Here is a 15315-nt window from a genome sequence, read left to right on the forward strand (position 1 = left end):
GACACTGATATGCATACGGATTACACAGCAGCCCTTCACTAGCAGCAACAGAGCAAAGGGCGCAGCTAAGTAACATCGCTGGATCTCACCAGAGGGGTAAGTAATGTTAAATATCAGCGGCATGTTTCTTAGCATCACTTTGATAATTAATACAATACGGTGCCAGCAGTAAGTGTAGTTGAGCTATAGGGCCCTGATTTTGCATGCACTGGGTGTTAGTGTTTTGTAATGCTGCAAGATATACCAGGGTCCTGTCACTTTTTGGGATAATTTGGCCCCTCATACACCGCCACCGCACCCCCACCCATTACTAAGCAGTTTTTGTTTATTTTTTGGGAAAAATAGCCCTGTTGCTAAAAACAACCTTGCGTGCTGGGACTCAGCATCCAGTGATCACAGCGGTCTGTATGCACCATAATACACAGGTCTCCAGTACTGCAGATAGAAAGTCCTTATCTACACAGGCTCCCCCAGTATGTGGAGTGACCCCCTCCGCTCCCTTATAAGGATTCCCCAGTTACGGGACAAGCAACAGGACCGCACATGGGGGTGTGGCATGGCTATCGCGGCCACATAACGCTGTAGTGGCGCTGGCATCCTCCAGCCATTGGCAGCAGGCACCGTGTCTCCGGGAGAAAGAGCACATGGGTTTGTTGCCATCCTTCCTCCCTCGGCCCCGCCCAGTCGCATGGGAAGCAGCCAATCACAGAGCCGCGTTTGTTTATTATCTACACAAACCCAAACAATGAATAAAAAAAGTCTCTGCGTTTATCCCTCCTCTTATTGGATACCTGCTGAGCCCACGACCAATGTGCGCTTGTTATTAATTTTAGGTGATCCCTGATTGGATAGGGCAGTCCGGCGGGCGGAGATGGTGGATACGACTTCTATATTTGACCCCAGGACCGTGGTCCGGGCTATAGTATAATCCTTTGGTTCCTCCTCCCTCAGGGTCAATTGGTCACCGGGCGAGCGGCTGCGTTTCTTATCACTTTTCGCGCTCCTCGGATTTATTCCCCGTCGATCAGTATGCCTCTGGTCAAGCACCGCAAAGTAGTGATGCTCGGATACCCCTCTGTCGGTGAGTGGTAACGGGCTGTGGGAGCGTTGCTACAAGCTGGCTGTGGGCAGATACACTGCGTATGGACGGGTTATTTATTATTATTATTATTATTATTATTGTGTAACTTATACGTCTCATCCCTTCTGTATAGAGTGAATCGGAGCTATGTGTGTGTGAAGTCCCCGCTGTGTGGCTGCGTCTATGCGCGTTCTGTTCCCTGCTGTGCGGCTGCGTCTCTGGTGGTGCGACAGTGATATGCAGCCTACAGTAGTCTAGTGTTCCTGTACTGGGGAGGTCGCTGCAGCAAGGTGTGATGGCTTTGGGGCTGGGAATTCCTCTTTGGTTATTGTACTGCTGGCTTTGTGTGTGTGTGTGTGTGTGTGTGTGTGGATATATATAATTTTAGTTGTAGCTCGTGTGAGGGATGCATCCTTCCTGTGAGATAAATGGACTGATTGTGTGCAGTAGTGATTTATAACGTGTGTTGCACGGGAAGTGCTGGCTTGTGATAATTTGGTATTGTGTAAGGGGTGGGGGCAGTAGTGGCCTGTGTTGTGGGAGGTCTAGTCCTGTGTATGGTGTGCTCATGGTGTTGTGGGGGGGAGGGTTGGTGTTGAGCATTCTACAAAAAAGCCCTACGGTTTGTGTGTGTGTGTGTGTGTGTGTGTTATGAGGGGGGAGGTGGGTGCATGGCAGTAGTGTCTGCCATACACTACCATGACATATCTTAAGATGATGTTGCATGTGATTTCCCTTGAACTCCCTGGCAGCGTCCCAGGAGTCCTGTACTTAAGATTTTGTAGTTTCACATATGATTTACTCACGATATAGATCGCATGCGATCTATCAAGTGGTGACATAGCTCACATAAGCTATATCTATAGCACACACATAAGTCACTATGGGGCAGATGTATTAACCTGGAGAAGGCAGAAGGAAGTGATAAACCAGTGATATGTGCAAGGTGATACACGCACCATCCAATCAGCTCCAATATGTAAATAAACAGTTAAGATCTGATTGGCTGGTGCCTTTATCACCTTGCACATATCACTGGTTTATCCCTTCCTTATGCCTTCTCCAGGTTAATACATCTGCCCCTATTTATCTTAAGATTCCTTTATAAATTTAAATGTCAGTCAAGTGACTCCGCTTCAGATTTATTATGCGATAAATCGGAGGTACTAAAAACACTCACAATGTGCAAAGTTCCGCATGTGATTACGATAAATGCTTATTGCAGCACTGGCAATCTGTGGATACGACCTACAACATGCGTGACCGTGCATTGGATCGGAATCGTAGGTAAATTATATACGATTTTACACTTTTCGTGCAATTTATCGGCCTGATGTGTCAAAATCGTATTAAAAAAGGCCCAAATCACACTAGTGTGTGGCCACCTTTACTGACACACAAGTCACATGCTATTTTTCTTTTACCACTTTAGTGTCTTGCATGGCAACAGTCCATAAGCTCATATTCCAATTTCTCTGACGTCCTAGTGGATGCTGGGAACTCCGTAAGGACCATGGGGAATAGCGGCTCCGCAGGAGACAGGGCACATCTAAAGAAAGCTTTAGGATCACCTGGTGTGCACTGGCTCCTCCCCCTATGACCCTCCTCCAAGCCTCAGTTAGATTTTCTGTGCCCGACGAGAAGGGTGCACACTAGGGGCTCTCCTGAGCTCTTTGTGAAAGTTTTAGTTTAGGTTTATTATTTTCAGTGAGACCTGCTGGCAACAGGCTCACTGCATCGAGGGACTAAGGGGAGAAGAAGCGAACTCACCTGCGTGCAGAGTGGATTGGGCTTCTTAGGCTACTGGACATTAGCTCCAGAGGGACGATCACAGGTTCAGCCTGGATGGGTCACCGGAGCCGCGCCGCCGGCCCCCTTACAGAGCCAGAAGAGCGAAGAGGTCCGGAAAAATCGGCGGCAGAAGACTTTCCTGTCTTCAGATAAAGGTAGGCGCACAGCACCGCAGCTGTGCGCCATTGCTCTCAGCACACTTCACACTCCGGTCACTGAGGGTGCAGGGCGCTGGGGGGGCAGCGCCCTGAGACGCAATAAATCGATAGAAAACCTTTTATGGCTAAAATAAATGCATCACATATAACTCCTGGGCTATATGGATGCATTTAACCCCTGCCAAAACCTACAAGAAAACGGATGATAAGGACGCCGAGAAAGGGGCGGAGCCTATCTCCTCAGCACACTGGCGCCATTTTCCCTCACAGCTCAGTTGGAGGGAAGCTCCCTGGCTCTCCCCTGCAGTCACTACACTACAGAAAGGGGTTAAAAAAGAGAGGGGGGGCACAAATTAGGCGCAGTATAAACAATACAGCAGCTATAAAGGGAAAAACACTTATATAAGGTTATCCCTGTATATATATAGCGCTCTGGTGTGTGCTGGCAAACTCTCCCTCTGTCTCCCCAAAGGGCTAGTGGGGTCCTGTCCTCTATCAGAGCATTCCCTGTGTGTGTGCTGTGTGTCGGTACGTTTGTGTCGACATGTATGAGGAGAAAAATGATGAGGAGACGGAGTAGAGTGTCTGTAATAGTGTTGTCACCCCCTGGGGGGTCGACACCTGAGTGGATGTACTGTTGAAATTGCGTGACAGTGTCAGCTTTGTATAAAAGACAGTGGTTGACATGAGACAGCCGGCTACTCAGCTTGTGCATGTCCAGACGTCTCATACAGGGGCTCTAAAGCGCCCGTTACCTCAGATACAGACGCCGACACGGATACTGACTCCTGTGTCGACGGTGAAGAGACAACCGTGATTTCCAATAGGGCCACACATTGCATGATTGAGGCAATGGAAAAAGTTTACACTCTTCTGATAATATAAATACCACCAAAAAAAGGGGTATTATGTTTGGTGAGGAAAAACTTCCTGTAGTTTTCCTGAATCTGAGAAATAAAATGAGGTGTGTGATGATGCGTGGGTTTCCCCCCGATAACCATTGATAATTTCTAAAAAGTTATTGGCAGTATACCTTTTCCCGCCAGAGGTTAGGGTGCGTTGGGAAACACCCCCTAGGGGGGATAAGGCGCTCACACGCTTGTAAGAACAAGGGCTCTACCCTCTCTGGAGATGGCCGCCCTTAGGGATCCTGCTGATAGAAAGCAGGAGGGTATCCTAAAATGTATTTACACACATACTGGTGTTATACTGCGACCAGCAATCGCCTCAGCCTGGATGTGCAGTGCTGGGTTGGCGTGGTCGGATTCCCTGACTGGAAATTTGATATCCTAGATAAGGACAGTATATTATTGCCTATAGAGCAATTAAAAGATGCATTTCTATATATGCATGATGCACAGTGGAATATTTGCCGACTGGCATCAAGTATAAGTGCGTTGTCCAATTATACCAGTAAAGTGGTCAGGTGATGCGGATTCCAAACGGCATTTGGAAGTATTGCCTTAAAAAAAAAAAAAGGGGATGTACCCCAGGTCGCCTCTCAAAATAAGACGCCGTATTATCAGGCGCAGTCCTGGTTGGCAAGCGGACAAAAGGGTTCCTCTTTTCTGCTCGTGACAGAGGGAGAGGAAAATGGCTGCAGAGATCAGCCAGTTCCCAGGAACAGAAACCCTTTTCCGCCTCTGCCAAGCTCTCAGTATGACGCTAGGGCTTTACAAGTTCAGGCACGGTGGGGGCCCGTTCTCAATGAATTTCAGTGCGCAGTGGGCTCACTCGCAAGTAGACCCCTGGATCCTTCAGGTAATATTTCAGGGGTACAAATTGGAATTCGAGACGTATTCCCCTCGCCGTTTCCAAAAGTCTGTTTTACCGACGTCTCCCGCTGACAGGGAGGCAGTTTTGGAAGCCATTCACAAGCTGTATTCCCAGCAGGTGATAATTAAGGTACCCCTCCTGCAACAGGGAACGGGGTATTATTCCACACTATTGTGGTACCGAAGCCAGACGGCTCGGTGAGACCGATTTTAAGATCTAAAATCTTTGAACACTTACATACAGAGGTTCAAATTCAAAATTGAGTCACTCAGAGCAGTGATTGCAAACCTGGAAGAAGGGGACTACATGATGTCTCGGGACATCAAGGATGCTTACCTTCATGTCAAAATTTACCCTTCTCACCAAGGGTATCTCAGGTTATGGTACAGAACTGTCACTATCAGTTCAGACGCTGCCGTAGGGATGGTCCACGGCACCCCGGGTCTTTACTGAAGTAATGACCGTAATGATGATATTCCTTCGAAGGAAGGGAATTTTAGTTATCCTTTACTTGGACGATTCCCTGATAAGGGTGAGATCCAGGGAACAGTTGGAGATCGGTGTAGCACTACCTCAGGTAGTGTTGCGGCAGCACGATTGGATTCTCAATATTCCAAAATCGCAGCTGGTTCCGACGACTTGTCTTCTGTTCCTAGGGATGATCCTGGACACAGTCCAAAAAGAAGGTGTTTCTCCCGGAGGAGAAAGCCAGGGAGTTATCCGAGCTAGTCAGGAACCTCCTAAAACCGAACCAAGTCTCAGTGCATCAATGCACAAGGGTTCTGGGTAAAAATGGTGGCTTCCTACGAAGCAATCCCATTCGGCAGATTCCACGCAAGACTTTCCAGTGGAACCTACTGGACAAATGGTCCGGGTCGCATCTTCAGATGCTTCAGCGGATAACCCTGTCACCAGGGACAAGGGTATCCCTCCTGTGGTGGTTGCAGAGTGCTCATCTTCTAGAGGGCCGAAGATTCGGCATGCGGGACTGGGTCCTGGTGGCCACGGATGCCAGCCTGCGAGGCTGGGGAGCAGTCACACAGGGAAGGAATATCCAGGGCTTATGGTCAAGCCTGGAGACATCACTTCACATAAATGTCCTGAAGCTAAGGGCCATTTACAATGCTCTAAGCTTAGCAAGACCTCTGCTTCAAGGTCAGCCGGTGTTGATCCAGTCGGACAACATTACGGCAGTCACCCACGTAAACAGACAGGGTGCCACAAGAAGCAGGAGGGCAATGGCAGAAGCTGCAAGGATTCTTCGCGGGGCGAAAAACCATGTGATAGCACTGTCAGCAGTTTTCATTCCGGGAGTGGACAACTGGGAAGCAGTTTTCCTCAGCACGACCTCCACCCGGGAGAGTAAGGACTTCACCCAGAAGTCTTCCACATGATTAAAAACCGTTGGGAAAAACTCGACAGGTATTGCGCCACGTCAAGGGACCCTCAGGCAATAGCTGTAGATGCTCTGGTAACACCGTGGGTGTACCAATCAGTGTATGGGTTCCCTCCTCTGCCTCTCATACCCAAGGTACTGAGATTGATAAGATGGAGAGGAGTAAGCACTATATTAGTGGCTCCGGATTGGCCAAGAAGGAATTGGTAACCGGAACTTCAAGAGATGCTCACGGAGGATCCGTAGCCTCTACCTCTAAGAAGGGACCTGCTCCAGCAAGGACCTTGTCTGTTCCAAGACTTACCGCGGCTGCGTTGACGGCATGGCGGTTGAACGCCGGATCCTGAAGGAAAAAGGCATTCCGGATGAAGTCATCCCTATCCTGATCAAAGCCAGGAAGGATGTAACCGCAAAACATTATCACCGCATTTGGCGAAAATATGTTGCGTGGTGCGAGGCCAGTAAGGCTCGACGGAGGAAATTCAACTGGGTCGATTCCTGCATTTCCTGCAAACAGGAGTATCTATGGGCCTGAAATTGGGGTCCATTAAGGTTCAAATTTCGGCTCTGTCAATTTTCTTCCAAAAAAGAACTAGCTTCAGTCCCTGAAGTTCAGACATTTGTTAAAGGGGTACTGCATATACAGCCTCCTTTTGTGCCTTTTAGTGGCACTTTTGGGATCTCCAGGTGGTTTTTGGGTTCCAAAAGTCACATTGGTTTGACACACTTAAATCTGTGGAGTTAAAATATCTCACAGAAAAAGTGGTCATGCTGTTGGCTCTGGCCTGGGCCAGGCGCGTGTCAGAATTGGTGGCTTTATCCTGTAAAAGCCCTTATCTGATTTTCCATTCGGACAGGGCGGAATTGAGGACTCGTCCTCAGTTTCTCCCTAAGGTGGTTTCAGCGTTCACCTGAACCAAACCTATTGTGGTGCCTGCGGCTACTAGGGACTTGGAGGACTCCAAGTTGCTAGACGTTGTCAGGACCCGGAAAATATATGTTTCCAGGACGGCTGGAGTCAGGAAATCTGACTCGCTGTTTATCCTCTATGCACCCAACTAGCTGGGTGCTCCTGCTTCTAAGAAGACTATTGCTCGTTGGATATGTAGTACAATTCAGCTTGCACATTCTGTGGCAGGCCTGCCACAGCCAAAAATCTGTAAATGCCCACTCCACAAGGAAGGTGGGCTCATCTTGGGCAGCTGCCCGAGGGGTCTCGGCTTTACAACTTTGCCGAGCAGTTACTTGGTCAGGAGCAAATAAGTTTGTAAAATTCTACAAATTTGATACCCTGGCTGAGGAGGACCGGGAGTTCTCTCATTGGGGGCTGCAGAGTCATCCGCACTCTCCCGCCCGTTTGGGAGCTTTGGTATAATCCCCATGGTCCTTACGGAGTTCCCAGCATCCACTAGGACGTCAGAGAAAATAAGAATTTACTTACCGATAATTCTATTTCTCGTAGTCCGTAGTGGATGCTGGGCGCCCATCCCAAGTGCGGATTGTCTGCAATACTGGTACATAATTATTGTTACCAAAAAATTCGGGTTATTGTTGTAGTGAGCCATCTTTTCGAGAGGCTTCTCTATTATCATGCTGTTAACTGGGTTCAGATCACAAGTTGTACAGTGTGATTGGTGTGGCTGGTATGAGTCTTGCCCGGGATTCAAAATCCTTCCTTATTGTGTACGCTCGTCCGGGCACAGTATCCTAACTGAGGCTTGGAGGAGGGTCATAGGGGGAGGAGCCAGTGCACACCAGGTGATCCTAAAGCTTTCTTTAGATGTGCCCTGTCTCCTGCGGAGCCGCTATTCCCCATGGTCCTTACGGAGTTCCCAGCATCCACTACGGACTACGAGAAATAGAATTATCGGTAAGTAAATTCTTATTATTGTTGACCTAGTCAATGATTCCTGTAACTATGTCCAGCCTTATTAAGAAATTTAAAATATTTAAGGGCTCATTATTTTCCATTATTGTCTCTTCTTAAGGTCCCTACACGCCTGGCGATTGGCCACTGAGGTGCCCTATAGCAGGGGGGAGTTGCGTTTCTTCACTCCCCATATCACCCGACCCCATAGCCATGCATGCTAATATGGATGAGATTGTCCATATTAGCATGCATGTATAAGCGACCGCGCACCAACGATGAATGAGTCCAGGGCCGCGCATCATTCATCGTTGGTGCATACACACTGAAAGATATATCTTTCAGTGTTATCGCGTAGTGTGTAGGGCCTATTAGATTTACATTTCTATAGTTCAATGTCTTCATTAGCATTTATCTTCCTCTAAAATGAAAGCATTCAGAGTTTGCCTCTTCTATAACTGTTGTGTGGTGAGTATGGTGATGTGCATTTATGAGCAAAAAACATAAAATGCTGGTATGTGTGTCCTATGTTATTGTTGCTGGGCTTCTTGGCTCAGTTACTTCTATTTCTCTGACGTCCTAGTGGATGCTGGGAACTCCGTAAGGACCATGGGGGAATAGACTGGCTCCGCAGGAGACTGGGCACTCTAAAAGAAAGATTAGGTACTATCTGGTGTGCACTGGCTCCTCCCTCTATGCCCCTCCTCCAGACCTCAGTTAGAATCTGTGCCCGGCCAGAGCTGGATGCACCTAGTGGGCTCTCCTGAGCTTGCTAGAAAAGAAAGTATTTGTTAGGTTTTTTTATTTTCAGTGAGATCTGCTGGCAACAGACTCACTGCTACGTGGGACTGAGGGGAGAGAAGCAAACATACCTGCTTGCAGCTAGCTTGTGCTTCTCAGGCTACTGGACACCATTAGCTCCAGAGGGTTCGAACACAGGGCCTGACCTCGATCGTCCGTTCCCGGAGCCGCGCCGCCGCCCCCCTTGCAGAGCCAGAAGACAGAAGAGAACGACGAAAACGGCGGCTGAAGACTCCTGTCTTTATTAAGGTAGCGCACAGCACTGCAGCTGTGCGCCATTGCTCCCACAGCACACCACACACTCCGGTCACTGTAGGGTGCAGGGCGCTGGGGGGGGGGGGGCTCCCTGGGCAGCAATTATAATACCTTTTGGCACAAATTATACACATAATACAGTCTGGCACTGTATATGTGTGCAAACCCCCGCCATTAAGTCACACAATGCGGGACAGAAGCCCGCCGCTGAGGGGGCGGGGCCTTCTTCCTCAGCATACCAGCGCCATTTTCCCTTCACAGCTCCGCTGGAAGCAGCTCCCCAGGCTCTCCCCTGCAGTATCTGGATACAAGAAGGGTAAAAAAGAGAGGGGGGGGGGCACTTAAATTTAGGCGCAAATAAGATAAGTAAGCAGCTATTGGGAAAAATCACTTATTATAGTGTACATCCCTGTGTTATATAGCGCTGTGGTGTGTGCTGGCATACTCTCTCTCTGTCTCCCCAAAGGACTTTGTGGGGTCCTGTCCTCAGTCAGAGCATTCCCTGTGTGTGTGCGGTGTGTCGGTACGGCTGTGTCGACATGTTTGATGAGGAGGGTTACGTGGAGGCGGAGCAGGGGCAGATTAGTGTGGTGTCGCCCCCGACGGGGCCGACACCTGATTGGGATGGATATGTGGAAGGTCTTAACCGACAGTGTCAACTCCTTACATAAAAGGTTAGATGACGCAGCAGCCTTGGGTCAGCCGGGGTCTCAGCCCGCGCCTGCCCAGGCGACTCAGAGGCCGTCAGGGGCTCATAAACGCCCTCTGGCTCAGATGGTAGACACAGATGTCGACACAGAGTCTGACTCCAGTGTAGATGAGGATGAGACAAATGTACAGTCTACAAAGGCCATCCGATGCATGATTACTGCAATGAAAGATGTATTGCACATTTCTGACGTTAACCCGGTTACCACCAAGAGGGGTATTATGTTTGGGGAGAAAAAGCAGCCAGTGACTTTTCCCCCATCTGATGAATTAAATGATTTGTGTGAAGAAGCGTGGAGTTCCCCTAATAAGAAACTAGTGATTTCTAAGAGGTTACTGATGGCGTACCCTTTCCCGCCAACGGATAGGTTACGTTGGGAAACATCCCCTAGGGTGGACAAGGCGCTCACACGCTTATCTAAAAGGGTGGCACTGCCGTCTCAGGATACGGCCGCCCTAAAGGAGCCTGCGTATAGAAAGCAGTAAGCTATCCTGAAGCCTGTGTATACACACTCTGGTACTCTACTGAGACCTGCTATTGCTTCAGCCTGGATGTGTAGTGCTGCAGCAGCATGGACTGATACCCTGTCAGACAACATTGATTCCCTCGACAGGGATACTATTTTGCTAACCATGGAACATATAAAAGACGTCGTCTTATATATGCGGGATGCCCAGAGGGACATTTGCCTGCTGGCATCTAGAATTAATGCAATGTCCGTTTCTGCCAGGAGAGTATTATGGACTCGGCAGTGGACAGGTGATGCTGATTCTAAAAAACACATGGAGGTTTTGCCTTATAAGGGTGAGGAATTGTTTGGGGACGGTCTCTCGGACCTCGTATCCACAGCAACAGCTGGGAAGTCGACTTTTTTTACCTCAGGTTCCCTCACAGCCTAAGAAAGCACCGTATTTTCAAATGCAGTCCTTTCGGCCTCAAAGGCAAGCGGGTCAGAGGCGCATCCTTTCTGGCCAAAGGCAGGGGTAGAGGAAAGAAGCTGCACCAGGCAGCCAGTTCCCAGGAACAAAAATCCTCCCCTGCTTCCACTAAGTCCACCGCATGACGTTGGGGCTCCACTGGCGGAGCCAGGTGCGGTGGGGGCGCGTCTCCGAAACTTCAACAACCAGTGGGTTCGCTCACAAGTGGATCTCTGGGCTGTACAAATTGTATCTCAGGGATACAAGCTGGAGTTCGAGGCGACTCCCCCTCGCCGTTACCTCAAATCAGCCTTGCCAGCTCCTCCCAGGGAAAGGGAGATAGTACTGGCGGCAATTCACAAGCTGTACCTCCAGCAGGTGATAATCAAGGTCCCCCTCCTTCAACAGGGAAGGGGTTACTGGATATGGTTATCACAAGTTGTACAGTGTGATTGGTGTGGCTGGTATGAGTCTTACCCTGGATTCCAAATCCTTTCCTTGTTGTGTCAGCTCGTCCGGGCACTGTTTCCTTAACTGAGGTCTGGAGGAGGGGCATAGAGGGAGGAGCCAGTGCACACCAGATAGTACCTAATCTTTCTTTTAGAGTGCCCAGTCTCCTGCGGAGCCCGTCTATTCCCCATGGTCCTTACGGAGTTCCCAGCATCCACTACGGACTACGAGAAATAGAATTACCGGTGAGTAAATTCTTATTTCTCATGTGTGGCTTAACACTTATGAATCATCCATTACATTTTAGTGTGTGTGTGTATATATCTCTATCTCTCTGCTCAAAAAAATAAAGGGAACACTAAAATAACACATCCTAGATCTGAATGAATGAAATATTCTTATTAAATACTTTGGGGGTAATTCCAAGTTGATCGCAGCAGGATTTTTGATAGCAATTGGGCAAAACCATGTGCACTGCAGGGGAAGCAGATATATCATGTGCAGAGAGAGTTAGATTTGGGTGGGTTATTTTGTTTCTGTGCAGGGTAAATACTGGCTGCTTTATTTTTACACTGCAAATTAGATTGCTGATTGAACACACCCCACCCAAATCTAACACTCTCTGCACATGTTATATCTACCCCTCCTGCAGTGCTCATGGTTTTGCCCAATTGCTAACTTTCTTGCTGCTGCGATCAACTCAGAATGAGGGCCTTTGTTCTTTACATAGTTGAATGTGCTGACCACAAAATCACACAAATTATCAATGGAAATCAAATTCATTAACCTATGGAGGTCTGGATTTGGAGTCACACTCAAAATTAAAGTGGAAAAACACACTATTGGCTGATCCAACTTTGATGTAATGTCCTTAAAACAAGTCAAAATGAGGCTCGGTAGTGTGTGTGGCCTCCACGTGCCTGTATGACCTCCCTACAACCCACACAAGTGGCTCAGGTAGTGCAGCTCATCCAGGATGGCACATCAATGCGAGCTGTGGCAAGAAGGTTTGCTGTGTCTGTCAGCGTAGTGTCCAGAGCATGGAGGCGCTACCAGGAGACAGGCCAGTACATCAGGAGACGTGGAGGAGGCCGTAGGAGGGTAACAACCCAGCAGCAAGACCGCTACCTCCGCCTTTGTGCAAGGAGGAACAGGAGGAGCACTGCCAGAGCACTGCAAAATGACCTCCAGCAAGCCACAAATGTGCATGTGTCTACTCCGATGATCAGAAACAGACTCCATGAGGGTGGTATGAGGGCCCAACGTCCACAGGTGGGGGTTGTGCTTACAGCCCAACACCGTGCAGGACATTTGGCATTTGCCAGAGAACACCAAGATTGGCAAATTCGCCACTGGCACCCTGTGCTCTTCACAGATGAAAGGTTCTCACTGAGCACATGTGACAGACGTGACAGAGTCTGGAGACGACAAGGAGAACGTTCTGCTGCCTGCAACATCCTCCAGCATGACCGGTTTGGCAGTGGGTCATTAATGGTGTGGGGTGGCATTTCTTTGGGGAGCCGCACAGCCCTCCATGTGCTCGCCAGAGGTAGCCTGACTGCCATTAGGTACCGAGATGAGATCCTCAGACCCCTAGTGAGACCATATGCTGGTGCGGTTGGCCCTGGGTTCCTCCTAATGCAAGACAATGCTAGACCTCATGTGGCTGGAGAGTTAGCAGTTCCTGCAAGACGAAGGCATTGATGCTATGGACTGGCCTGCCCGTTCCCCAGACCTGAATCCAATTGAGCACATCTGGGACATCATGTCTCCCTCCATCCACCACCGCCACGTTGCACCACAGACTGTCCAGGAGTTGGCGAATGCTTTAGTCCAGGTCTGGGAGGAGATCCCTCAGGAGACCATCCGCCACCTCATCAGGAGCATGCCCAGGCATTGTAGGGAGGTCATACAGGCACGTGGAGGCCACACACACTACTGAGCCTCATTTTGACTTATTTTAAGGACATTACATCAAAGTTGGATCAGCCTGTAGTGTGTTTTTCCACTTTAATTTTGAGTGTGACTCCAAATCCAGACCTCCATGGGTTAATAAATTTGATTTCCATTGATAATTTTTGTGTGATTTTGTTGTCGGCACATTCAACTATGTAAAGAACAAAGTATTTAATAAGAATATTTCATTCATTCAGATCTAGGATGTGTTATTTTAATGTTCCCTTTATTTTTTTGAGCAGTGTGTGTGTATGTATGTATGTATGTATGTATGTGTATGTATATCTATATATACATACATACATACATACATACATACATACATACATACATACATACATTTCTATGTTCTTTTCAAATTTCACATTTTATCTGATTGTATATTTTTCTGTACTCGGACAGGTAAATCTTCTTTGGCTCGTCAGTTTGTCACAGGAGACTTCACTGCACAATATGAACCAACCATTGAAAACAGTAAGTCTATTGATTATGATGTTACCGTCTGTCCTCTTTTGAACCCCTGTACAGTTAGTTTTAACTTAACTAGTTTTATTTAACATTAGATCTGTTTTGAGCATTTTTTATTTTATAAATGGACCGTTATTTTCCTGTTGTCTATAGCTTGGAGCAAAACCTTTGTACTGGGCAATGATGAATTTGAGTTGGATGTGGTGGACACATCAGGACAAGTAAGGCGTTCGTCTTTAGCCACTCTGTTGTGCTACTTTTGAGAAAATACTTCCATTGATCAACTTTTTTTGTTTTTTTTTATCCCCCCCCCCCCCCCCCCATAATTTAGGATGAATATTCTCTGCTTCCTCAGTCCTTTATTTTTGGCATACATGGATACATTGTTGTCTATTCTGTGGCTTGTACAAGAAGGTGAGTTCAGTTTCCTCTGGGAATGTAAAGCACTACTGTTATCTAGTGCTGCAGCTCCCCCTACTGACCTTTTTGTTGAAACACAATATCGGAGTTGTATTGTAGGGCTACTATTTGTTAGTATTGGGACTGGATTCAGTTAGGCTTGGGGCTTATGTTAACGCATTCGTGGCACCTGTGATGAGCGTACTTGCCGCGGATTTCTGTTGGGGGTTCCCTCGGGCATTCAGTGAAGGCTGTAATTGAATCTGGTCCTTCCTTTTGGCTATTATAGTAATATTGTACAATTTTGCTTTACAGCTTTCAGATTGCCAGTGGATTACACAGAGTACTTACAGATAGAAGAGGGAAGTGCCTGTAAGTTTAACTTCATTCTTGATTTCAAAGAATACCTTTTAGAACGTGCACATTATGTAGGATGACTTCACAATGACCGCATATGGGACACTTGGATATTAGTAGCTGAACAAATGACGTTTGATCATAATGACTTCAGGTCTTAATTCAGCCAGAATTGGTGACTTTGGGTGTTTTTTTGTGTGCAAATTAGCTTGTGTGCCCCTGAACATCACCCTAAACCAGTGGTTCCCAAACTGTGTGCCTAGGCACCCTGGGGTGCCTTAGGACACTTGCAGGGGTGCCTTGGATTGGTGGTCCAAAACCAATTCAAATTTATTTATGATTAATGTAATAGGCAAAACCAGTGCTGGTGGCTGTCCATCGTAGAATATGTGGACAAACACAAGCATATCCTGTCTCTAACCACATAACTGACCCTAAGTATGATGTATAAACACAATTTACTTAATTTCTCTAACGTCCTAAGTGGATGCTGGGGACTCCGTCAGGACCATGGGGAATACTGGCTCCTCCCCCTATGACCCTCCTCCAAGCCTCAGTTAGGTTTTTGTGCCCGTCCGAGCAGGGTGCAATCTAGGTTGCTCTCCTAAAGAGCTGCTTAGAAAAAGTTTTTAGGTTTTTTATTTTCAGTGAGTCCTGCTGGCAACAGGCTCACTGCATCGAGGGACTTAGGGGAGAGAATTTCAACTCACCTGCGTGCAGGATGGATTGGATTCTTAGGCTACTGGACACCATTAGCTCCAGAGGGAGTCGGAACACAGGTCTCACCCTGGGGTTCGTCCCGGAGCCGCGCCGCCGACCCCCCTTACAGATGCTGAAGATTGAAGGTCCGGAAACAGGCGGCAGAAGGCTCTTCAGTCTTCATAAAGGTAGCGCACAGCACTGCAGCTGTGCGCCATTGTTGTCACACACTTCA

At 47.9% G+C, this 15315-nt stretch overlaps 1 protein-coding gene across 2 annotated transcripts in view; it reads left to right on the top strand.

The window, feature by feature from the left end:
- Positions 1-903: 903 nt before the first annotated feature.
- RHEBL1 (RHEB like 1) overlaps positions 904-15315 on the top strand; it is a 28964-nt gene continuing 14552 nt past the window's right edge. Inside the window, exons 1-5 of one of the 2 annotated variants that reach the window (XM_063952695.1) lie at positions 904-1081; positions 13560-13631; positions 13779-13846; positions 13957-14039; positions 14340-14396. In XM_063952695.1, coding sequence (XP_063808765.1) covers positions 1030-1081; positions 13560-13631; positions 13779-13846; positions 13957-14039; positions 14340-14396 — 332 coding nt within the window. In that variant the 5' untranslated portion in view covers positions 904-1029. Of the gene's footprint in view, positions 1082-2247; positions 2369-13559; positions 13632-13778; positions 13847-13956; positions 14040-14339; positions 14397-15315 lie in introns of those variants that run through there. The other variant, XM_063952694.1, reaches the window with a different exon arrangement.

The sequence above is a fragment of the Pseudophryne corroboree genome, chromosome 2, assembly GCF_028390025.1.
Source record: "Pseudophryne corroboree isolate aPseCor3 chromosome 2, aPseCor3.hap2, whole genome shotgun sequence".
In the NCBI taxonomy this organism is placed as follows: domain Eukaryota; kingdom Metazoa; phylum Chordata; class Amphibia; order Anura; family Myobatrachidae; genus Pseudophryne; species Pseudophryne corroboree.